Source organism: Protomyctophum parallelum, assembly GCF_964188405.1.
Source record: "Protomyctophum parallelum genome assembly, chromosome: 8".
NCBI classification, from domain to species: domain Eukaryota; kingdom Metazoa; phylum Chordata; class Actinopteri; order Myctophiformes; family Myctophidae; genus Protomyctophum; species Protomyctophum parallelum.
Window position 1 is genome coordinate 24,696,321 of NC_139703.1, and position 21,677 is coordinate 24,717,997.

At 42.0% G+C, this 21,677-nt stretch overlaps 1 protein-coding gene across 2 annotated transcripts in view; it reads left to right on the top strand.

Moving 5' to 3' along the window:
* The first annotated feature begins 2,370 nt into the window (after positions 1 to 2,370).
* Positions 2,371 to 21,677, top strand: part of LOC310863601 (extended synaptotagmin-1-like) — a 67,509-nt gene continuing 48,202 nt past the window's right edge. For both annotated transcript variants that reach the window (XM_083772058.1, XM_083772057.1), the window contains exons 1-8: positions 2,371 to 2,892; positions 8,306 to 8,586; positions 10,825 to 10,866; positions 15,167 to 15,301; positions 17,874 to 17,947; positions 20,351 to 20,423; positions 20,868 to 20,957; positions 21,335 to 21,390. In XM_083772058.1, the coding sequence (XP_083628184.1) occupies positions 2,763 to 2,892; positions 8,306 to 8,586; positions 10,825 to 10,866; positions 15,167 to 15,301; positions 17,874 to 17,947; positions 20,351 to 20,423; positions 20,868 to 20,957; positions 21,335 to 21,390 (881 nt within the window). In that variant the 5' untranslated portion in view covers positions 2,371 to 2,762. The remainder of the gene's footprint in view (positions 2,893 to 8,305; positions 8,587 to 10,824; positions 10,867 to 15,166; positions 15,302 to 17,873; positions 17,948 to 20,350; positions 20,424 to 20,867; positions 20,958 to 21,334; positions 21,391 to 21,677) is intronic.

Here is a 21,677-nt window from a genome sequence, read left to right on the forward strand (position 1 = left end):
TGAACCGAGTGGTGCAACTCCCCCCCCCTCGCTCTCTCTCTCTCTCTCTTTCTCATTAGCAGGTAACAGTGCAGCACTGTCTCTCTCTCTCTGTTTCTGGCAAACAGCGCCCCTACTGGTACTCATTATACTGGTGCTCATTAATGAACACATAGGTGGGTGAACACAGGTACGGACACGGACATTGCTGTTCCTTGGAGTGGTTGCACCACTCAATAAGTGTTAAGTTCATAAGCTGTCCATCCGGTTCTCACAGACTCCACGGTTATTTCACAGAACTTCCGGTGTGAGTTTGACACCTCAATGCCACCAATGTGCCGGCTGGAATTAGCCCTTCGCTAAACCCCACCCCAAAAGTGATTGTCCAATGCCAATCCAAATAGTTATGCCAAGCTTTCGCCTCCCTATAGCTGTCAGTGTTATTTTGCATGGCTGGGTTGCTGACCACATATACAGCTTAACGTCAGGAAAGTTACACGACTGAGCCACTCAGGTGATGGCAATAATAACCATCACCGTAGTCTGACCGTGCGTTACATAAAAACTCCTGTCGGATGGTCGTAAGTTGATTGAGTTGGATTTCTCCCGCCAATATTTCCTTGTTTCTAGTTTATTGAAATAACGCCATGCACAATTGTCCAGTGCATAGCCTACTGCAGGCCAGGATTATTTCCATGTGTATGGAGAAATCCCGTCATTTAACATGCATCTCAATGGGTGAAAAGGGCAGCTTGCCATCATTAGAATGGAGTGGGTGGGGCTTAGCCAAGGGCTAATTGTATGATTGCGAAAATGACGCTGGTGTCCTTACCTTCTTATGGTCTGTGTGCCAAAAGGTCGACTCTTCAGACAAATGGCAGCAAACTGAAAACATGCAAGGACAAGATTCATAATGTAATGTTTGAGCTGTAAATGCTGGAAGAATAAATACAATCTCTTGTCAATGTGTATTTATTGAAATGCTCCTTTATAACTGTGCATTATACATTTTAAATTAACTTGTTTTTTTTTGTTTTTTTTGCGGCTTACGCCTTTTATTGATTTTTGAAGGGACAGACAGTAGGCTGACAGGAAACGGGAGAGAGATGGGGGGATGACATGCAGTAAAGGCCGTGTCGGGTCCGGGAGTCGAACCCGCGGCACACTGCGACTGGATTACCAGTCCGGTGCCCAGACCGTTACGCTACGGCCTGGGCCAAAATTAACTTGTTTTAAAGTTATTTTTTACCCACAGACACTTGACAAGTTAACTGTATACCATTTTGTTAAACTGGAAAATAATGCATTTAGCTTCGAACAACTGTGGAACATGATGTCATCACATCCCATCAGTGTATTACTATGTGTTTTGAAAGTGTGTAGAGTGTAGGCTTAGTATTACTGTGTGTGTTTTGAGTTCTAGTTTTAAACCCACTTTGCATTCTGGTTTCATCGCCAAACAATAATAGCTTTGATCACTAGGTGGCAGTGCAACACTGCCATCCAAATAGAGGCAGAAAAGGGCCCATACATAATGATCTTAGATGAATAAAACAGTTTTATATACAATCCAATATTGACTACATAAAGTCAATATTATAGGTGTTGATGTTGGTACAGAAACAGGCTAACGATCAAAAATAATTGTTTCTATGCAGACTTTCCTAATGCAGGTGTTTATAGCAATAATTTAACTCGAGTGTATATGAAACCAAAAGTTAAAGATCTAGTTAGGTTCCATTTGGTTACCATGCATGGTAACCAAATGGAACCTAACTAATCTTTTGGTTAATGGAGAGTTGCGCAACTCTCCATTTAGCTGGGGATCACCTGTAACCCCCTCAATGACCACTTGTGGTCCCCCGGATCACTGGTTGTAATGAAAATACTCTTGTATCTCATCATCATACTAATAATAATAGCTGATAGGCCTGCACTTTTCTGAGTACTCCTCCCCCCCCCCCCCCCCCCCAATGGCATATTAAACTTGGCTGTTTTCCTCTACTTCAATCAGTAGATAATGGATGCATCAATGACGTCTTTAACGGTCAGTCCGTTCTGCTGCACTGCAGCAGTTAACCTGTTGGTTCCGTCTGCAGCAATAGGAGTTCTATTCTCTTCAGAATAAAAGTACAGTCTCTAGACTAGAGTAAAGAGAAAAGATGAATCTGCACATTAAAACCAAAGTACACATTTAATCAATGTTAATTGTTGACTAAGACTAAAAGACTAAGATAACTATAAAGACTAAACTGAATTGTCGAGGGAACCGGAAACCTTATTGACGCTGAGCTCACAGATCGTCCGTCGGTCTTATTGCTGCTGACAGAACGGTGGGCGTGGTCATATGTGGGCGTGGTCACACGATGCAGTCAGTCAGCTAACGGGACAGTAAGACAGGACAGTTTAACGGGACGACAGACAGACATTGAAACGGGGGACAGACAGACAGACACCCTCTGGATGCGTGGGAGAGACAGAGTGAGAACTTTCGCATGGTTTTATTAAAATCCTAATGAATTAAAGGACTTTAACTAATGTTTTACTAGTTCTACAGTAAATTAGAGACTACTGGTCAGTCTGAACTGCGCCGAGATAATTAGAATAGTTTAAAAAGTAATTTTATCGATATATTTTAGCTCTGTTTACAGTTTACAGTGTTGCTGGTTCCGACTGGTAAAGAAATGGCACAGTAACGAACGGTCGATCGATGCTGTAAAAACGAAACACAGTTGCATGTCATTCAGTGATCTGAGACGAGAAGATAGCAGAAGAATCACAACATGAAGAAAGCATCAGATAGCGCAGAAGAACCAGACCCTGGATCTCCTGAGAAGGAGAACCCAACAGAACCTCCTGGATCCAAAGAGGAGAACGACCCAAAACCCACCACGAACAGCGAAGTGTTGCCAGGTCTGTTTATTATAAGCGATTTATTTTCTTTCTGTAAAAGTCACTTGTATGCACAGCTGTGTGTGTGTGTGTGTGTGTGTGTGTGTGTGTGTGTGTGTGTGTGTGTGTGTGTGTGTGTGTGTGTGTGTGCGTGTGTGTGTGTGTGTGTGTGTGTGTGTGAGAGAGAGAGAGAGAGCATGCACGGAATGCGTTCAGCTGATTGGCTTAGCACGGAATGTGATGATAAGAGCGCCCCTCACTTCACACAAGTGTGATCTTTTTTGGGGGGGACTTGCTGTTTCTAAAGTGTAGCTTGTTTCCTAAATGCTGTTTTATTTAAAAAAAATGTTGCAGATTAAACTTTTTTTTTAAAATAAAAAGCCTGATCGCAGGCCAATTTTTCCTGCGTGTACATAATTATGCTACAGCATGCACTATTTCCAAGCTGCCTCTGATTGGCCTACCGAACGCAGCATGGTAATGACTTTCCCTATTTGTGGGACTAGGATTTACTATTCTGTCCATATCGGGTCGCTACCTTAGAGTATATATGAATAGAGAGGGCACCCGAGTTCTCCTCCCATCCACTTGCATTAAGTTGCTCAAAAGCGCATGAGGCAATTTCACTCCTCCTTCCAGGTAGGAACAGAGAGCATTCTGGGATGGATTGGCCCCAAACACATGAACGTGCTGCCGTTGAACGTGCGCGAACGCGCACGAACGCGAACGAGCGTGCTGCCGTCGTGAACGTGCACAATGATAGTCAACGGACCAGCACGTTCATGTGTTTGGGGCCAGGCTGCAATACCTTCATTCGGCCACTATGTCCATTTCGCCTCAGGGTTTCCTCTGGGTGCCTTCTCTATTCATATATACTCTATGGTCGCTACTCGAACTTTGCAGCGTTCGACACGGCAACTCGCTCGCTTTAGCACGCTCTGTGGTGTCTCGTGGCTCAAGTTCGCTAGAGACGGCACCCCTCCGTCGTGGTCTAAAACCGTACTTTATTGGCAAAACATAAGTAGTTTGCAGATATTGGAAAAATATAGTGACGGCTGCGGGATTCCAACCCGGTAGGTGTGGACTAAGTCTATAGTGAGTAGCGAAGCATGCTACTGAGCTGGCTGCCAGAATGGGGTTTTCAGGCTGTGTTAGAATCATAGATCATAGATGAAGCCTGTCAGTCCTTGAATTGTAAATCGCCATCTTTCTAGATCCGTTTGGGCCCAGCTGAGCCATTGGCTGGCCCAGACAATGAGGTGGGACTTCCCCCCTTCTTCTTCGTTGGTTTTTATTTTGACTGGAGTGGGTGGGGGATCCCGTTCATAGACTGTAACGGTAGCCACGCCCCTCAGAACATACGCGACTTTATGGTCATTTCTTTAATACATGGGACCATCATTTTCCAAAAAGAATATTATGACATTAGAAATGAGACTTTAAACTAGTGACTGGAAGCAGAAAGTATTCATAACCATGTTTATTAAGGTAATACAGTCTAGGTGAAGTTGGGCCCAAATACATGGACCTCTATGGAGCTATGGGGTTTTTTGAGCCCAATGACAGCGCCACAACAGGCCATTATATGAATTTTCAGGAAATCCCGATTTCCTTAGTGGCTTCACAAAATATCTGTCTGACTGCCCCCCCTGCTTAGAATACACTGACACGGAGCAAGACAGGAACGCCCAAAAACGTCACATCCGTTTTTTTACCCTGGGCAGAATTTTCTATGGCTGGCTGCCAATGCAACTTTTTCCAATCCTTAATTACATACGGACAAACATCTATGCCGATAATATCTAACTTGCGGAGGTAACGTGCCTTGTCCACGGGCAACAGATCTTTCAACGTATGGCATTGCAAATACGTTTGATAATCGCTACTCTGCGCAATATTGTTTTGGAAATGCCGCAAATTGCATTGCAGTGAACAAGAGCAAATCACAACTTCCCCTGGGGGTGGTGACTCCGCCCTGAATATGCGTTGTCGTGTCAGTCTATGTGAGGATGCCCTGCCCCGCCCTACTACAATCAGAGTCAGGCGGTGGCGGGTCTTGGCATTAAGTCCGTTGCTGTATGCATAGACATTAGACATATAGCCCTTCTGGCTCTGAAGCGTATGTGCGTATGTGCTCTTTTCCCGAGATTCCTTGCGAAGCACCGCGGAAGCATGAGCGTGCGTCGTGCATCACAGAGCCATAGCACAGAGCGCATGTTCGGGTCTGATAAGTCCCGGAAAAGATGCGCTGTGATTGGCCAGTAGTCACTTAAATGACAGTGTGACGTAGCGTGCCTTCCACACTTCCGGCGTACTTCCTCCCCCAGTGTGAATTGTTCAGCCCTCCTGTCAACACATATGGCTCCAATGAACTGCAGCGGCCAATGAGGCATCTGTTTTTAAGTGATGCAACCACTTCATTAAGTAGGAACAAAGGGAGTCTACCAACGCGCCTCAAGCCTGAAACGGCTGAGCCGGTGCTTCACAGGTGCAAGGACATCATGAGTTGCATAAGGAGAAGATACTAGTCTTTTGTATACTCAGCACCTAAATAAAAGTCTCTAAATGTCCGTGCTGCTCCAGTCTCTTCTCCTTATGCACTTCATTAAGTAGCTTTGTGTGCCTGGCTGTCTGGCTGGCTGGCTGTGTCTGATCACGAAAATAGCATTTGGTTGGTTTTCAAAACCAAGTGTCACTGTTGTGCAGCCTAACACACACGTACATATTAACTGTATATATGATGATTTCAGGTGTATCAGTACAGCACAGTACAGTATGCTTTTTTTCCTTTTAAATATTTATCCCACGATTTTGCAACCAATTTTTTTATTAACTTATGTAATCCTGGGTTCTACTAAACTCCCTCTGCCAACCCTGGAAGAGCAACGGACTGACCTCATACCTCTTTCTATGCATGAGGAGTCCAAGCTGCTTATTTTCACCTGATGGGGGAGTTTCCCTGGTTGGACATAGAGCAGCGACGTAGAGTCTGTGGGGGCCACGGGGCCATGGCCCCCATGAAGAATCCTAGGGCCCCTTTAGGCCCCCATGAAGATTTTCGTGGACATTTTACATTTACATTACATATTTTCTGGGAATTCCGAACATTTTGGACCTCCGCCGGCAATCTGAGAATCCCATCGTCAAATATTCGGGGAGGCGGGGCTGCGGGGGGGGGGGGGGGGACGGGCCCCCTTGAGGATTGATCAAACTCTTCGGCTCTGACATAGAGTGTGGAACACGTTATTCCAACCAGTTTGCTTTATCTGTTTCTATGGTGTAGTTTGTGTCTCTCACTAAAAGCTAAGGGGTCCCTGCTTCATCTGTCTGTCAGCTAAGGGGACCCTGCTTCATCTGTCTTTCTCAACTAAGGGGTCCCTGCTTCATCTGTCTGTCAGCTAAGGGGACCCTGCTTCATCTGTCTTTCTCAGCTAAGGGGTCCCTTCTTCATCTGTCTCTCTCAGCTAAGGGGTCCCTGCTTCATCTGTCTCTCTCAGCTAAGGGGTCCCTGCTTCATCTGTCTCTCTCAGCTAAGGGGTCCCTGCTTCATCTGTCTCTCTCAGCTAAGGGGTCCCTGCTTCATCTGTCTCTCTCAGCTAAGGGGTCCCTGCTTCATCTGTCTCTCTCAGCTAAGGGGTCCCTGCTTCATCTGTCTTTCTCAGCTAAGGGGTCCCTGCTTCATCTGTCTCTCTCAGCTAAGGGGTCCCTGCTTCATCTGTCTCTCTCAGCTAAGGGGTCCCTGCTTCATCTGTCTCTCTCAGCTAAGGGGTCCCTGCTTCATCTGTCTCTCTCAGCTAAGGGGTCCCTGCTTCATCTCTCTCAGCTAAGGGGGTCCCCGCTTCATCTCTCTCAGCTAAGGGGGTCCCTGCTTCATCTCTCTCTCAAAAGATAAACTACAGAAGACCTCGCAAAATAAACTAATGAGGGTAGTCCTTTATCTCTCCCCAAGAAGAGATAAATGGTGCTAACCATTTTCGAGAATTAAATTGGCTCCTAGTTTGACGGCAGAACAACTGAGACTCATTATAGTCTAGTTAGCCAGAATGTGAACCCGGACATGTTGAGTACACCAACGTATTATGTTATAAATGTTTAGTATGGGTTCCCAGCATGTAGAAACTGCCGGATGCTAACTTGCATATGTTGAGCAATTTTCGTAATTGGCATAATATGTGACCATACCATTAACAAAATTAAACATCATGCTTTATGTAGCATGTGACATGTCAAACTAGGGGTTTTTCATAGCCTGATTGTCATTGGCATGGCCGTTTTTAGCCCAATGAGTGTTTGTTTTTAGCAAAACTAATGCTTGGAATGGATTCAGCATCATAAAAAACCCCTAGTTTGACATGTCACATGCTACATAAAGCATGATGACATTTTGAATATTTTGCCTTTTGTAGGTTGTTAATGGTATGGTCACAGATTATGCCAATTATGAAAATTGCCCAACATATGCAAGTTAGCATCCGGCAGTTTCTACATGCTGGGGACCCATACTAAACATTTATAACACAAAACCTTGGTGTACTCAACATGTCCGGGTTCACAATGGGGCTCTATGGGCTGTCTACTAGACTATTATGGTCTAACAATGCCCAAAATATTTGAAAGGTTACTTCCCGTAACGAGTCCCATAGTTTGAACACAAGGGCTAGTGTAGCTGATCTTAAACCACCAAACCTAAAGCTCATTTAAATATACAGGGGTGGAGGATTGGAACAACATCCCAAGGGAAATTAAATTTGCTCAGTCTTTGAACATCTTTAAAAATATTATTATTAAATAATATTATTATAAAAAATTGGCTGATGGGCAAGTTATAGAATAGTGTTCTATTCATCTATTTATAACAATTTATTGTATTTTGTTTACTGATCTATGACAGTCTGTTGTGAATGTTATTATTATTTTAGTACCTTCCTACCATATGCTGTAGGCTAACTATTTATTTGGATCACAATGGAATTAAGTCCTCTGACTGTTTGTGCAATCCTGATAATTATGTACTTCTCTTTTATGAATTGTATCTTGAATTGAATATATCAAATAAATCAAATCAAAAGCTAAGGGGGTCGACTGCTTCATCGCTCTCTCAGCTAAGGGGGTCCTATGTTGTATGGTCACTTATTTTAGGGGCTTGTTCTCATGGACCTGGTTTGCTTTAACCCATTTTGATCGGGAACCCGTTTTGGTGTTAGCATGATGTTATGCTTTAGCTATTGAAAAATAGCAGATCTACAAGCTCATAGCGCGCCACCGAGTGGCGCGCTACGAGCTTGTAGGTCTGCTATTTTAGAAAAATCGAAGAGCGACTGACATAGAAACATAGCTTTTACAGAAAACTGTCATTTTCAAACAGACATTTTAGAATCTGATCTCAGGTCAGAATGGGTTCATCTCTCTCACTGAAACCTGGTTCCACATGCAGAAGCAGATGCAGCCCTCTGCCCGGTCCCGGTCCAGGGTCAGCGGGGCATCAGCGCCATGGCCGTCCTGTGGACCTTCGGGAAGTGTCTGTCCGCGCTGCTGCCCGTATACCTGTGCGGGTACTACCGGATCAGCACGGGCCTGCTGGTGTGCGGCATGATGGTCTACACGGGATGGAAGCACGCCCGCGAAGCCAAGGAGCAGCGCTGGAGGTCAGCCGTGCATCTGGCCAGCAACGAGGAACACACGCTGTCCAGGAACAAGAAGGACCTCCCTGCATGGGTACGAAATATATATTATAATATAGCATATACTGTACCTCCCTGCATGGGTACGAAATATATATTATAATATACCATATACCTCCCTGCATGGGTACGAAATATATATTATAATATATACCATATACCTCCCTGCATGGGTACGAAATATATATATTATAATTATATATACCATATGCATGGGTATTAAATATATATTATAATATATCATATACCTCCCTGCTTGGGTACGAAATATATATTATAATATAGCATATACTGTACCTCCCTGCATGGGTACGAAATATATATTATAATATACCATATACCTCCCTGCATGGGTACGAAATATATATTATAATATATACCATATACCTCCCTGCATGGGTACGAAATATATATTATAATATATACCATATACCTCCCTGCATGGGTACGAAATATATATTATAATATATACCATATACCTCCCTGCATGGGTATGAAATATATATATTATAATTATATATACCATATGCATGGGTATTAAATATATATTATAATATATCATATACCTCCCTGCTTGGGTACGAAATATATATTATAATATATCATATACTGTACCTCCCTGCATGGGTACGAAATATATATTATAATATATCATATACTGTACCTCCCTGCATGGGTACGAAATATATATTATAATATAAACAACAAGAAGGACCTTGCTGTATGGGTTAGAACAGTGGTTTTCCGGTTTTCAACCTTTTTCGTGACAAGGCCCATTCATTATTCCGCATTTGAGCCACAGACCACCATTTGATGAGATTTATAGCCTTGCAGACCCAAAACTAAAAGAATATGTACACATTTCCATGCTATATTGACGTTGGTACCATTAGGAGAGATAACGGGTAAACATTGATCAAAATAGAAATTCTCCTACATTCTCTATTTGTGTAGACTTCTTGTAAATGAACTTAAGTAATGCAGATGTTTAACAATAATGTAACTCTTGAGAGCGTAAAATGAAACCAAATGGACCCGTAAAATGGTCATTTTACACTCACAAGAGTTAAAGATCTATAAGGGTCCATTTGGTTACCAACTCGCCATCATTTAGCTGGGGACCACCTGGAACCCACTGAAGGACCACTGGTGGTCCCTGGACCACTGATTGAGAACCACTGGGTTAGAACTATACACAATATGATATGTAGACCTCCCTGCCTGGGTAGGAACTAGACTTCTACAATGTAATAATTTAAATGTAATCAGCTCATAATGTAGTAAATAAAAATGAGCACAAAACGTAATAACAGATTATTCTATCATTCAATAATGTAATAATGTACGTGTTTCATTCAGAACCACACATAGTCGCTCATGATGTAATACAAGTTCATAATGTAAAAATGGCCCATATATTGTGGAGAAAAGTCTTACATTGTCATATTTATTACCTCTGTTGACACATTAGTACATTATGAGTTGCTACACATATCTAATGTAAAATCTAAGATTGTAGCTACAAGTAACTCTCTCTGGTGTCATTACGTTTTTCAAGCTGTTGGAAATAACTATACCACTTTTGTTGGGTGAATTTATTTGACCATATTTATAGAGCGTCGCAGTCCCGCCCCCTAACAGGGCCCAGGAAATCATTATCTGTTCATTTTCCTCATAGACAATAGACATTTCAAAAAGTATTTATTTAAAGACGTTTAAAGCCAACTACGACAAAGCCAACTCTTGTCGTGACAAATCATGACAACAAACACAATTTTTGGGGCCGAACAAATAATTAGAAAGAAGAAAAAAACGGCAGGTTACAACACTGTTTTTGTTGTTTTTCTTCTTTGTAATTATTTGTTTGGTCCAAAATATTGTGTTTGTTGTCATGAGTTGTCACCACTCGAGTTGGCTTTGTCCGCGGCGTAACCGTCTTTAAATAAATACCTTTTGAAATGTCTATGGGAAAAATGCATTGGGAATCATTTCCTGGGCCTGGCGTCGTCATGAAAGGGGGCGGGACTGGCACGCTCTATTTATTATAAAGATTACGCAGAACAGATGTATACACATTTATGTAATGAACATATTTATAAATGATATGAACATATTTATTTAAAATAAACATTATGTGTCAGGACAGCATGTTGAGAGAGAGCATCTATCCCATTAGCACATACCTCAGTAATTGGGTATTTGTGAGGAAATTATTTTAACGAGCTGGATTTGATCTCCTTGTGCAATCGTTGCTATTTGTTTTTTATTTCAGGTCAACTTTCCAGACGTGGAGAAAGTGGAATGGCTGAATAAGGTAATGTTATATTTATAAATACATTTAGGAATTTATAAAAAGTGGAATGGCTGAATAAGGTATTTGTCCCACACTGAACTATTTCCTTTCATTGTTCACTTTCTTCTCTACTGGCATGGAATGCGGAACATACTGTAGTGTACAAGCTATGCGGCTGTTTCACAGGATCCATAAATATCAGATCAAAAGACCGTTATCTGTTAATAATGTGAGCTGTTTCATATCACGGTCCATAATGTATTCTGCATTTGAGCCACGGACCACCCACCATGTGATGAGATTTAGCCTCTCAGACCCAGATTATGGTATAAGGTTCCATTTGGTTACCGACTCTCCCTCATTTAGCTGGGGACCACCTGGAACCCCCTCGAGGACCACCACTGCGGGTTAAAACTCACCCGTAGCTTACAACATGTGTGGTGGGTTAAAACGAACCTGTGGCAGGTTCAAACTAACCCGTGGCTACAGAAATGCGTGGCAGGTTAAAACTAGCCCGCAGCTTTCCTGTGAGATTAGGTTTAGGGTTGGGTTTTGTGTAGGGTGTCGGACTCATGACTGCAGGACTGTTGGTACGTCGGACCAAACAAACTTGATGCTGCATCATGCTGACATGCTAAAGGCTAATAACTGGTGTTTGAGGCAGCATAGGCTATAGAGCAGCCCCTCCCCCTTGCTTCTATGTTGTCTGTCTGTCTGCATGCTGCAGGCAGGCAGGCATACAAATAGACAGGCAGGCTGCAGTGAGACGCAGGCAGTCAGACAGAGCAGGCAGGCTGGCTGCAGTGAGACACAGGCAGACAGACAAACAGAGCAGAGAGACAGGCGGGCTGCAGTGAGACTCGGAGAAGACAGACATGCAGAAGGCTGGCACGGTGCCAGCTCAACCCACTCAACATTTCCACTTATTTGCAGCCATGAGGCTCGCTTGCTCACAGGAAGAGGGGAGTGGCCGCAAGGAGAAAAAAAGAAAAGACCTTAAATCCAGTCAAACAAATGACCCCCCCACCACCACACACACACACACACACACACACACACACACACACACACACGCACACACACACGCACACACACACACACACACACACACACACACACACACACACACACACACGCACACACACGCACACACATCCTCATTCTTTAAACCCATACCGGAGTCAGAGCTGGCAGACGGCTTCATTACACTGCAGCACGTTGTAACGTTACACGCAGTTGTTCCTCAGACAAAATAGACCATTTTTACAACATCACGAGTGTCAAAATAAAATAAACAGCTATTGCAACAACGGCACGCAACTTAACCCATTAAGGCCTGAGGCCGATTCTACACAGTACAGTATGTCTTCTCAACAGGTTTCTATATAAAATGAATAGAATGTACAGTGCTATAACGGTGGTACTTTGGTGGTACTTTTCTTGTCAAGAACCCCCAAAATGAATGTGACAGTAACCCCTCCCATCTCAAAATATGTTGCTCCAGGCAGGGACGCCCAGAAGCAAAGATTTGAGCTAAAAATGTTGGCTTTAAATCACATCTACAATACAAACGCTACGAGCTTGCAGATATGCTGTTTTTTGAATAGGCAAAGCATAAAATAATGGTTAGAGTCGTCTAAAATGACTCAGATAATGGCTTTTAAGTATAAATCTGGGCTTTAAGACGTTAATGTTTCGAACGAACAGCAAACATCCATTATCACTCATGAGACCCAGAGCAGCTGATAGAACACACAGCCTTTTTGAGGGCTTCCTTTGGGGGTTAAATACTCAGCAGACCGACTGGCGCTCAGCCTTCACACAACTACAGGCGCTTACATGGACAGTGTTGCCATATCTGCTTATTATTAGCGACTTTGGGCTTGTTTCTAAAAGTGTAGTTGATTTGGGCTTGTTTCTAAAGTGTAGTTGATTTGGGCTTGTTTCTAAAGTGTATAGTTGTTTATAATATTTGGTCTTGTTTCTAACGTGTAGATGCTTATAATATTTGGGCTTGTTACTAAGTGTAGATGATTATTTCGGCCTCCTTCTAAATGTTTAAACCTATCATGGAGTGAATCAGTCTGGATTCCATGCTAGGTTTAACCAGTGGTTCAAGTCAAGGACTGTCTAAAGAGGACAAGAAGCGAAAACCGTACGGGCGACGCCATGTTGCTCACATGGTGCACCATGGAAGGAAAGAAACATGCGCAGTTGCAGACCAAGGAAGCTGAAGGAGGAAGTGTTGGCTGCATAAAGCCCACTGCGCATGTTTCTTTCCTTCCATGGAGCACCATGGCGGCGCCCGTACGGTCTTCGCTTCCCGTCCTCTTTAGACAGTCCTTGGTTCAAGTCAAAGACCGTGACATAAACATATAATTGTCCGGGTATCACAATGTGAAAAACCAGCAAAAAAAAAAAAAAGCAGATCTAGCTACAAGCTCACAGCACGTCGCATCGTGGTTTAAAGTGTTCATAATGACATATAGTAGTTATTTTGGGCTTGGGATTTCATTGACCTGGTTGCTTATATTTCTCTGGCAGAGTCTGGCAACGCGGTCGATGAGTCATTCTCCACACATGCAGCCCAGGTTTCAAGCAACTGTTGTTTCTACTGCTTCTGTTTTCCGTGGTGCTAAAAGTTCTCAGATGTTTTACTTAAGTAAAAGTAAAAAGGCTGCAATATAGGACTACTCTGTTACAAGTAAATGTCCGGAAATCTAAATGTAATGAGTAAATGCGTAAAAGTAAAACAAACAAACAAAAGTCTTGGCATTGAAATGTACTTAAAAGTACCACAAGTTCTTGCATAAGTTTTCAAATAATCTTTTGAAAATAGCAGGTCTACAAGCTCACAATGCATCGCGATGCAACACATTGTGAGCCTGTAGATCTGCTATTTTCAAAAGGATGGAATGTAATTTAGGGCTAATAAGTGGTGGTTAATGTGTATCACAGTCTACAAAGTAACTACTAACTGACATTTTCAAATAAATTGTAGTGGAGTAAAAGTACAATGTTTGGACCCGAGCTGTTAGTAAACATATTGAAAATACTCCGTTAAGGTGCAAATACCTCAGAAATGTACTTAAGTACAGTACTTGAGTAAATTCACTTAGTTACTCTACACCACTGATGAACACACTCTTCATCATTCCCCTAGGAACACAGAGAATCCGGTGTGTTGCTATAGCAACCATCGTATTTAGTAAACAGTGCCATGTTGGTCACTGTTACGTAACAATGTCACCCTGATATAAATGGTCCCTGTCCCTGTCCGCTTGTAGGTCTGCTACTTCTGGTGCTTTTATGTAACACTGTAGTATGACTTTCTTGCATTGCCAGACTGTTGCCTCTTGCAACGTTCAAATGCTTCCGTCATACAGAACGGAGAACGGAAGCTCTGATCAGACTGATCGTGAGAAAGCGATAACGCGGAAGTGGATCCTCCTCTCCACTTCCGTTTCGTCTTTTCAGTCACGCAAATTTATCCTAATATCAAGTCCTGGGGTGTTCAATTCATAAATAGTAACATTATAGTAATGATATTAGGCTCAAGACTCAGGGTTGGTTATTCCTGTTTATATACATAGCGCAAATCCGAGATGGCGTCATACACGCAACAAAGTTTAATCCATTAATTAATCACAGGTTAAAGTTTTAATCACATGGTTAAAGGATTTATTCACAGGTAAAAGGGACATTTTACCAGCTCAGTGGCCTTGTGGCTACAGTGTCCGCCCTGAGACTGGGAGGTTGGGGTTCGATCCCCGGCCGGGTCATACCAAAGACCCAGTGCTGCCTCCCTGCTAGGCACTCATCAGCATCAAGGGTTGGACTGGGCGTAAGTCCCTGCGATATACTAGTGTCATGTCCAGGGGGTGTACATGTACATCAAGCTGCCTCCATCACGCTATAGAAACAGGAGATAGGCTCCTGCCCTATGGGCCTCATGGCTCAGCATGGCTTACTTACTTACAAAAGGGAATAATTGAATAAGTCTTTTGTCTGTGTGGGTACGACAGTGACGTATCACGGTGACAAAGCACAGGCGTGAACGGCACTTCCGCATACTCCGCATACGTCACCCGAACTGGTGCACAAAGTTGCGTGCTCCATATGGGCACAAATATGTGTGTGCGGAATTCTCCCAAATAGATTATAATACACACCCCATGAAGCCTTGAATTAATTTATTACACACCCAGAAATTAAGAGTTCTTATATAATTGTTTCCATGTTGTCCAGGTGTTGTCCAGGTGTTAATCATGATGTTTCCATGTTGTCCAGGTGTTAATCATCTTGTCTCCATGTTGTCCAGGTGTTGCAGCAGGTGTGGCCGTTCGTGGGTCAGTATCTGGAGAAGCTCCTGGTGGAGACCATCGCACCGTCCATCAGGGGATCCAGCGCACACCTGCAGACCCTCACCTTCACCAAAGTGGACTTTGGAGACAAGGTGAGATGACCCTGACCTTCACCCTATAACCCCGACCCATGACCCTAACCCTGACCCTAAGACTTTGGGGTAAAGGTGAGGACTACTCAGTGCCGTCGTTACCTATACGCGCAATCCGCACTGCGAGAGGGCAACACGCCGAGGGGGGGCAACAAAATGTGTCAAAAAAGTGCCAAGCCGACCCTCATCATACTATAATTCACTCAATGTCTGAATGAATTAATGAAACAATGCCGCTGCTCCTCACTGCCTGCACCAATCGCCCTCACTTTTCACACAGGCATTGACCATAATATTATGGAGGTCTTAACAAAGCCCTTTTCCCCATTTAACAACTTATAAATAACTTTATTACTACTTCTACTTACATGGGCAAACGTGCAACCTCACACCTCCGCCCCCTAGCGACACTTGCATCACAGGTCACTGTTCTCTGTGTTACCCCACTAACTGCCGGCTACCGCCGACAAACAGTGGCCTATACAATTTTACTACACACACACACACACACACACACACACACACACACACATGCCCCTATTTCATCTGCTGCTCTCCGCCACAGACACCCTGATGACTTCCACCACCGTGACCACGCTACTATTGATGTGGCCGTTTTACACACTCTAAACGCGTGAGGAATCAGGAGGCAAGCAAGGTCTTCTTTGTTGATCTTTATTTAACGTGTACAGCCGTACACGTTAAATAAAGAGCTACAAAGGTGAGTCTGTATAGACTAATTTCAATGTATTCAAATGAGCTTTGGTGACGGCAAATTCCTCGTCACTATCTTACATGTTGCTGCATCGCTGCTGCTTTCACACGTCGACTTCCACTTCCGACATCAACAGCCCACATTAAACTTTCCGCCGCTGCTCCATTACTGCCTGCACCAAGGCAGGACTTCTTCTTCTTCTTCTTTTATAACCAACGCTGCCCTCACGTGCTAGACCACATAGTGAAGCGACTGCAGCAACTGGGGAAACATATTATATATCTGCTTTGAACGCACTTTCACTCCCCAAGCCTCTAGCCTGGCTTTAGCCACACTGATCTTCCTCCACCGATATCATAGCGACAGACAACTTTGCAATGTTTGTGGTGGGTGGGGGGGGGGGGGTTGCGTTTACAGATGGCCATGTCCTTTGACACCTCACTCCTGCATTCACTCGTGCGTCAAAGCCAAATCTATATTTCAGAGCGAACATTTTTAACGAAAATATTTGCTTCTGGGAGTCACTGGAACTACATATTTTGGTCCGTGGTTGGTTGAGCACCACTGACATAGAAACATAGGTTTTTCAGAAAGAAATTAGGATTTAGAAGCCTTTTATTTAATCGACCTCAGTCCAAAATGTGTTAACTGAATCACAACGGGTCGCGCGCGGCCGCGCACATCATTCCAAATCATCCCTATAGGGCAGCGTACAAACACCCACAAACGCCTGCCAGTGTTGTCTGTGCTGTGCAGGTCCGCTGCATGCCATGTCAAAACCAATTTGTGTGTGCCGTGTGTGCGTGCGTGTCTCAGCCACACAGAGACGCATTTATGTGAGTCCCAGGAATAAACGGACGCACGCACCCCATGGAATTCTCCACACACCACTTGCCTAATAATAGTATCTTTGTGCCCTTCCCGCAAGCTCATCCGTTAACAATTCCCTCCCAAACAATAATGTAATCTATACATTGCATTACCCACACACTGTACCTAATTTGGTGTTCATATATTAGAAGGGGTAAGGACTAGTAATAGTCCTCACAGACACCAAAAGTAGGCTCAGGAACAGCTTCTTTCCTGTCGCTGTCTCCCTGCTGAACTCTGCCCCTCCTCAATGACACTGAACAATAATACCCCCTTCCGTTCCCCCTTTCCTCCTACCCCTCTGAACGCTCATGCTCACGCCATACATACACTATACCATGTTATGGCTTATGGCTTGTGTGGGTGGGGGTGTGTATATATATGCATACATATTTATATCTTCATGCATCGCTTATTGTTCCTCTCATACTCCTTATTTATATTTATACTTCATTGCTTATTTTCTATGTATTATATACTGCTGTACATACTGTACATTCTGTACATTCAACAAAAGTGTATTTATCCCCATTACTGCATTACTGTATCGCACTCTGGCTGGACACCACTATTAATTTCATTGCCAAAGTATTTGTATAGTACTATATGTGTGCAGTGACAATAAATTGAATCTAATCTAATCTAAGAAGTAGCCGATCTGCATGAGAAAACGCAGCACTCTCGTCGGGAGGGGAGGAGGGTGGGGCAGCACAAATATATCCGAGTAGGCCAACCAAATGGCCTACTCGGATGGTAGGTTCTATAGGTTTACTTATGATCCTAGCTGACTATTATTTCTATGTTTACATATTCTACTGTTAGACTGATGATAGGTTCACAGTTTACGTATAGTCCTAGATGACTTTTACAGTTTATTCTGTATATTCTACTCTAGACTGTTGATAGGTTCATGTAGTTTACTGTATGGTCCTAGATTCATATTTCTAATAATTGTAAATTGTGTTTGTGTTGTGTCGTCCTCTCCAGCCCATGAGGGTGGTTGGGATCAAGGCTCACACAGAGAACGATAAGGGTCAGGTTCTCCTGGACGTGTACATCAGGTGAACAAACTATCCACACTGTATGGATTTATGATGTGTGTCACCAAGTGACGGGACGATATTACTTGTTAACAGGTGTTTTTTATATTGTGTTTCAGTTATCATTATGTTGGTAATGTAGATACCATGTGTTTTTATATTGTGTTTCAGTTATGTTGGTAATGTAGAGACCATGTGTTTTTATATTGTGTTTCAGTTATGTTGGTAATGTAGAGGCCATGTGTTTTTATATTGTGTTTCAGTTATGTTGGTAATGTAGAGACCATGTGTTTTATATTGTGTTTCAGTTATGTTGGTAATGTAGAGACCATGTGTTTTTATATTGTGTTTCAGTTATGTTGGTAATGTAGAGGCCATGTGTTTTTATATTGTGTTTCAGTTATGTTGGTAATGTAGAGGCCATGTGTTTTTATATTGTATTTCAGTTATGTTGGTAATGTAGAGACCATGTGTTTTTATATTGTGTTTCAGTTATGTTGGTAATGTAGAGGCCATGTGTTTTTATATTGTGTTTCAGTTATGTTGGTAATGTAGAGACCATGTGTTTTTATATTGTGTTTCAGTTATGTTGGTAATGTAGAGACCATGTGTTTTTATATTGTGTTTCAGTTATGTTGGTAATGTAGAGACCATGTGTTTTTATATTGTGTTTCAGTTATGTTGGTAATGTAGAGGCCATGTGTTTTTATATTGTGTTTCAGTTATGTTGGTAATGTAGAGACCATGTGTTTTTATATTGTGTTTCAGTTATGTTGGTAATGTAGAGGCCATGTGTTTTTATATTGTGTTTCAGTTATGTTGGTAATGTAGAGGCCATGTGTTTTTATATTGTGTTTCAGTTATGTTGGTAATGTAGAGACCATGTGTTTTTATATTGTGTTTCAGTTATGTTGGTAATGTAGAGGCCATGTGTTTTTATATTGTGTTTCAGTTATGTTGGTAATGTAGAGGCCATGTGTTTTTATATTGTGTTTCAGTTATGTTGGTAATGTAGAGACCATGTGTTTTTATATTGTGTTTCAGTTATGTTGGTAATGTAGAGACCATGTGTTTTTATATTGTGTTTCAGTTATGTTGGTAATGTAGAGGCCATGTGTTTTTATATTGTGTTTCAGTTATGTTGGTAATGTAGAGGCCATGTGTTTTTATATTGTGTTTCAGTTATGTTGGTAATGTAGAGACCATGTGTTTTTATATTGTGTTTCAGTTATGTTGGTAATGTAGAGACCATGTGTTTTTATATTGTGTTTCAGTTATGTTGGTAATGTGGAGACCATGTGTTTTTATATTGTGTTTCAGTTATGTTGGTAATGTAGAGACCATGTGTTTTTATATTGTGTTTCAGTTATGTTGGTAATGTAGAGGCCATGTGTTTTTATATTGTGTTTCAGTTATGTTGGTAATGTAGAGGCCATGTGTTTTTATATTGTGTTTCAGTTATGTTGGTAATGTAGAGACCATGTGTTTTTATATTGTGTTTCAGTTATGTTGGTAATGTAGAGACCATGTGTTTTTATATTGTGTTTCAGTTATGTTGGTAATGTAGAGACCATGTGTTTTTATATTGTGTTTCAGTTATGTTGGTAATGTAGAGGCCATGTGTTTTTATATTGTGTTTCAGTTATGTTGGTAATGTAGAGGCCATGTGTTTTTATATTGTGTTTCAGTTATGTTGGTAATGTAGAGGCCATGTGTTTTTATATTGTGTTTCAGTTATGTTGGTAATGTAGAGGCCATGTGTTTTTATATTGTGTTTCAGTTATGTTGGTAATGTAGAGGCCATGTGTTTTTATATTGTGTTTCAGTTATGTTGGTAATGTAGAGGCCATGTGTTTTTATATTGTGTTTCAGTTATGTTGGTAATGTAGAGACCATGTGTTTTTATATTGTGTTTCAGTTATGTTGGTAATGTAGAGACCATGTGTTTTTATATTGTGTTTCAGTTATGTTGGTAATGTAGAGACCATGTGTTTTTATATTGTGTTTCAGTTATGTTGGTAATGTAGAGACCATGTGTTTTTATATTGTGTTTCAGTTATGTTGGTAATGTAGAGGCCATGTGTTTTTATATTGTGTTTCAGTTATGTTGGTAATGTAGAGGCCATGTGTTTTTATATTGTGTTTCAGTTATGTTGGTAATGTAGAGGCCATGTGTTTTTATATTGTGTTTCAGTTATGTTGGTAATGTAGAGGCCATGTGTTTTTATATTGTGTTTCAGTTATGTTGGTAATGTAGAGGCCATGTGTTTTTATATTGTGTTTCAGTTATGTTGGTAATGTAGAGGCCATGTGTTTTTATATTGTGTTTCAGTTATGTTGGTAATGTAGAGACCATGTGTTTTTATATTGTGTTTCAGTTATGTTGGTAATGTAGAGACCATGTGTTTTTATATTGTGTTTCAGTTATGTTGGTAATGTGGAGATCAATGTTGAGGTGAAGAGATATTTCTGCAAGGCAGGAGTCAAAGGAATACAGGTATGACCCTAACCCTACGGGTATGTTTCTAACGAGGTGATGGAATACTGCTATCGTATGTATAACATGTACTGTATGACATAGGAAATAAACATTTTTATATTGTGTTTCAGTTATGTTGGTAATAAAGGAAATAAACATTTCCTATATGTCATACATACGATACCAGTATTCCATCACCTCGCATATTTGACTTTGACTTCTTTATTGATAATAAATCATTATGTAACTAATTGCATACACTGTCACTCCACTCCTCTCAGGTCTGAATGGGTGAAGTGTACTTTGTGTGTCTGTGTCTCTGCAGCTGCATGGGATGATTTGTGTGTGTGTGTGTGTGTGTGTGTGTGTGTGTGTGTGTGTGTGTGTGTGTGTGTGTGTGTGTGTGTGTGTGTGTGCATGCACACGGGGTGATGATGGGATGATGTTTTTTTCTGTCTGCAGCTTCATGGGATGATGCGGGTGATTCTGGAGCCTCTGATTGGAGACGTGCCAATAGTGGGTGCGGTCACCATGTTCTTCATCCGCAGGCCGGTAAGTAGTGGAAAGTAACTAAGTACATTTACTCGAGTTTGACGTATTTTTAATTGACTGCAGTATTTCCAGTTTTCAGTACTTTGACGTCTGCTTCATTGCATCTAAGAGGCAGCTTTTTTACTCCACTACAATTATTTGAAAACTTCATATACTCTGGCTAAAATATCCAATCTTTGTAGATCGGGTATTTTCCAAGGATTTTATACATGTGGAAACTTGTAAACCGACACAGATGCTTTCCAGGTCTTAATGGAAGCTATTGATTTCACTGCTCCTCCGTCGGACTGATCGATAATGCTGCGTGCTCAAAGATCAGCGCATGCAGTGACGCATATCGATTGATCTTTCTCTGTCTCCTTGTCTCTTCTTCCCAGAAACTGGACATCAACTGGACTGGCCTCACTAATCTGTTGGATATTCCTGGACTCAAGTGAGTTGTGAAACCAAACGCTTCACTTATTGATGCAAGCGTGTGCTCATAATTAACTCTGCCTCTCCTCCTCAAAAGGCATATTGTGACAAAACGTGACCAAACGTCAAAAAGTGACTGGAAGGAGGGGGGCCAAATAAGACAAGTCAAAGTCAAAATCGTACGATTTGTCACACACGTTACCGCAGTGAAATTTGTTCTCCGCATTTGACCCATCTCTTGGAGCAGTGAGCCGCAGCCAAGGAGCGGTGAGCTGCAGCAGTGCCGCGCTCGGGAATCATTTGATT